Raw genomic sequence first — 4,277 nt, 5'->3', positions numbered from 1 at the left:
ACGGAACTACAAGGATCAGGACAAAGCCTATCGAAAAACATCCCATTGAGATCATCCTCATACATAGCAATCATGTCCACAGGTGGACTATCAAATAAAGAGAAATCAGGACTTAGACTGAAACTCATTCTAGCAAGATTGTCAGCACAGCGGTTAGCTTGGTGGAAGCAATGTTTAATCTGAATCTGAGGCATGTGAGAAACAAGCAGTCTGCAATCATCCAAAATAGGGGAGATAAAGTTATTTGCAAAGGAAGGGTTTTTTAGAGCATGCACAACAGATTCAGCATCAAGCTCGATCTCAAGGTAAGAAAGATTGAGATCTCTACACAACAAAAGCCCCTCCCTCAAGCCCTAAAGTTCAGCAACAAAAATGGTAGTGATACCAATCCTTCTGCTGAAACCTCTAACCCACTGCCTATTAGCATCTCTAATAACCCCTCCACAGCAAGCCAAACCACTTCCACCCTCCACCGAGCCATCTGTATTCAGCTTTAACCAACCTTCAGGCGGCTTCTCCCAACAAATCCTTCTCAGCACCTTCTGCACAAAGGCTCTTGGCGTTGCCGCACAATGAACGAACTCCCAAACTTGATTCAAAATATCACCAGCCAGCTTCGGATTTCTTCTTAATCTGCTGAAAACAAACCTATTCCTACTCTTCCAAATATTCCACACAGCAAAAGGGAAAATAAACCTCCAAGGGGGATTGGAAGCAAGCAGCCTACAATTATTCCTACCATTACTAGACAACCACACCTACAAATCACTTCTCCAAAAGGCATGATTTAGAGGAGTAATTCCTAACTAATTCCAAACCTGCTTGATATGTGGGCAGTCACGAAGAGCATGTAAAATGGTCTCTGACCCTTTTTGACAAATAGGGCAAGTGTCGTCACGAACTACCCCCCTTTTTTCAAGACACACCTTAACCCCAATACTGTTATGAGCACACATCCATAAAAAGGTTTTTATTCTCGGAAGAGTATCAGCTTTCCAAAGCCAATCAGCTGCGAAGGGAGAGTAATCCATGATACCCATAGCAACCTTGTAAGCACTCCTTAGCTGGAGTGTGCCTCTAGGAGAATCTGCCCAAGCCAATTTATCAACTCCTCTGCAAGTGTGAGCAGTAGGCGTAGCTTGAATCAGCATCTTAATATCATAAGGAAGCTCAAAAGGGATTTTATCCCAAGCCCACCCGGTGTCCAACATAAAATCCTTCATCTCCAAAAGACTGGCTTCTTAAGTAATGGGGCCCTGAATGAGATGTCTCAGAGGGCCTCTTTGAGTCCAATTACTATTCCAGACACTCAAACTACTATCCCTGCCAACCTACACCCCTCGTTGAAGGTATTCATACCTTTTTTTATAGCAACCCACACAGAAGAGCAAGGAAGCTTATTGCCATTGCGAGCAATACTTCTCCTAGGACTACAATACTTCCTCTTCAAAACAACAGCCCAAGGAGCCTCTCTCTCTATGTTGAATCTCCAATTAAGTTTAGCAAGGAGTGCAATATTCCTTCCCTTAGCAGATTGCAACCCCAAGCCCCCTTCCTCCTTGGGTTTGGTGACCTTATCCCAACCAACCTAATGGATTTTCTTTACTGTGTCTGAAGATCCCCACAAAAAGTTACGGTTGACCCTATCCAACCCATTCAAGATTCTGCTAGGAAGATGAGAACACTGCATAACGTAGGAAGGAATAGTAGCTAAAGAAGCTTGGATCAAGACTGCCCGGCCAGCCAAGGAAAGCAAATTTGCCTTCCACCTCGATAGTTTTTGTTTTGCCCTATCAAGGATGAAGTTAAAATCTTGGGAAGAGGAACCCGAATGCCGAAAAGGAAACCCAAGGTATTTACCAAGGAATGGAGTAGAGGAGAAACCAAGAATATCACACAACGACTCCCTAGTATCCCTATCCACGTTCGGAGAGAAATAAACTCTAGATTTTGCCTCACTAACTATCTACCCAGAAAGTAAGCAAAACTCATCTAGCACATCTCTAATGGCTGAGCAATTAGTACCATCGGCTCTAGCAAAGAAGAGGACATCATCCGCAAACATAAGATGAGAGAAGGCAGGACCACCTTGGGAGGCCTTAACTGGATACCACAATTTGGCATTACATTTTTCCTCAATAAGTTGACCCAAAAAATCCATGCAGAGAATAAAAAAGTAAGGGGAAAGTGGGTCCCCTTGCCTTATCCCTCTCGAAAGAAGAATAGGATCAGTAGCTTCACCATTGAATAAGATAGAAGTTGAAACTGAGGAAACACAACTCATGATAATATCAATAAGATCAGTTGGAAGGTTTGCTCTAAAGAGAGCTTCTCTAATGAAATTCCACTCTAACTTGTCATAAGCCTTCTCCAAATCAATTTTTAGAACCATATAACCCACTCTCCCTCTTTTTCTCCCAAGAGAATGAATGATCTCCTACGCAATGATAACATTGTCTACTCCCTTCCGACCAGGCACAAAGGCCGCTTGAAGGGGAGAAACGAGCTTATCAAGATAAGGTCTCAACCTAGCCACAATAATCTTTGTCACCACCTTATACACAGAATTGCATAAGCTTATGGGTCTATAATTACCTAAGGTCTCCGGACCTTGAATCTTAGGAATTAAAGCAATATGGGTTCTATTCAAATACTCAGGAATCCTTTTGTCAGTAAAAATCTTTTGCGCCTCCCTAACAACCGATCTCCCTACAATAGGCCAAAACCTTTGGAAGAACCCCGCATGGATACCATCCGGACCTGGGGCTTTAAAAGGTTTTAAAGACCACAAGGCACTTTTAATCTCTTCTTCAGTTGCACCCCCACTAATAGCCTCCTTTTCCTCCTCTGTGAGTCTGAGTTGCCATTGAGAAATAGGAGGATCAGCTCTAGGAGCCGAAAGCAGAGACGTTGAAAAAATCCCTTCAAAACCACTTGTAATGACATTCTTAATCTCATCCTCCTCATAAATCCAATCCCCCATGGATTTTTAATAGCCAAAATCTGGTTCCTTTTCCTTCTGACTAAAGTCGAAACATGATAAAAAGCCGTATTACGATCACCCTGAATCATCCAATTAACTCTCGACTTTAAAGCCCAGAGTTCCTCTTCCTGGTTCAGCACTAAATCCAACTCCTTTAAAAGATCTTTCTCCAAATTAAGCAGGAAATTAGAAGGGTTATTGGCAACAACCCGCTGAATGCCATTTATCCGAGCCATCAAATTCTTCTTCCTAGTAAAAATACTGCCAAAGTGAAATTTGTTCCAAACAGCAGCTTTCCTTGAAAACAAATCTAAGGCATCAGCTAACCCATTCCCACCTTCCCAAGCTTGAGAGACAATGCTTGGAAAAGTAGCATCTAGCAGCCAACAAGTCTGAAACCTAAAAGGTCGCTTTTTAGCACCATTAACCCTAGGCAACATCTCCAACAACACAGGGCAATGATCAGAATGGCTTCTAGTAAGATGAGTGACTCTTGCCTCTGGGTACAACAAGCACCAGCTAGGATTAACAAAGAATCTATTAATTCTTTCTTGGATAAGAGCTTGAACTTCCCTTTTGTTTGTCCAGGTGAACCGAGGCCCGGAGAAACCAATATCTAGCATACTGCATTTATCTGGACACTCCTTAAATAATAATGACCTATTAACACTAACTGCTCTGCCACCAAACTTATCATCATCTAACAGAGGTTCATTAAAATCCCCTGCTATAACCCACGGCAAATTATGAAGACCAGCCACTTCCATAAGGTTATTCCACAACACTTGCCTCTCAACATTCCTAGGACTAGCATACACAGTAGAAAAAAGCCAGGAAGCATTAGAAAATCGTACCTTAACCATAATATGTATTTCCTGCTCAATGTTGGCGAGAGAAGACACCTCCACCCTATCAGAGTTCCACAACACCCATAAGCCACCAGCATATCCCATGGAGTCCGTATGAATTTCTCCATCAAACGGAAGCCTGTCAATCAGCTCCTTAGCTCTTTCTCCCCCAACCCGAGTCTCCATCACAACTAAAATGGCCGGATTGTGATTTTGAACCAACTCTCTAACCTGATTTTTAAATAAGGGCTTAAGAGCACCCCTACAATTCGAGATAATAACATTCATGAGGAAAACAAAGGAAAAGAAAGGAGCGGACCATTCAACAACAACTGGCATCAACTTCGCCTTCCCCTTCAAGATCCATCTGATCCACTTTTGCACCTCCCTGATCACCACAAAAAGGTTGAGAATCATCATTGACTTGAAGACTTGAACCAACTTGC

At 42.6% G+C, this 4,277-nt stretch overlaps 1 protein-coding gene across 1 annotated transcript; it reads right to left on the bottom strand.

Annotated features, from left to right (window-relative positions):
- Positions 1-2,778: 2,778 nt before the first annotated feature.
- On the bottom strand, positions 2,779-4,017 carry LOC126691020 (uncharacterized). The gene has a single exon (XM_050386105.1). It carries the CDS (start codon positions 4,015-4,017, stop codon positions 2,779-2,781), a length of 1,239 nt encoding a protein of 412 aa, XP_050242062.1.
- Between the last annotated feature and the right edge of the window lie 260 nt (positions 4,018-4,277).

Source organism: Quercus robur, chromosome 7, assembly GCF_932294415.1.
Source record: "Quercus robur chromosome 7, dhQueRobu3.1, whole genome shotgun sequence".
NCBI lineage: Eukaryota > Viridiplantae > Streptophyta > Magnoliopsida > Fagales > Fagaceae > Quercus > Quercus robur.
This window is presented reverse-complemented; position numbering and strand designations above follow the sequence as displayed.

Excerpts from the sequence above, each read along its gene's own strand:
- LOC126691020 (XM_050386105.1), bottom strand. The coding sequence starts at position 4,017 with ATGGAGACTCGGGTTGGGGGAGAAAGAGCTAAGGAGCTGATTGACAGG.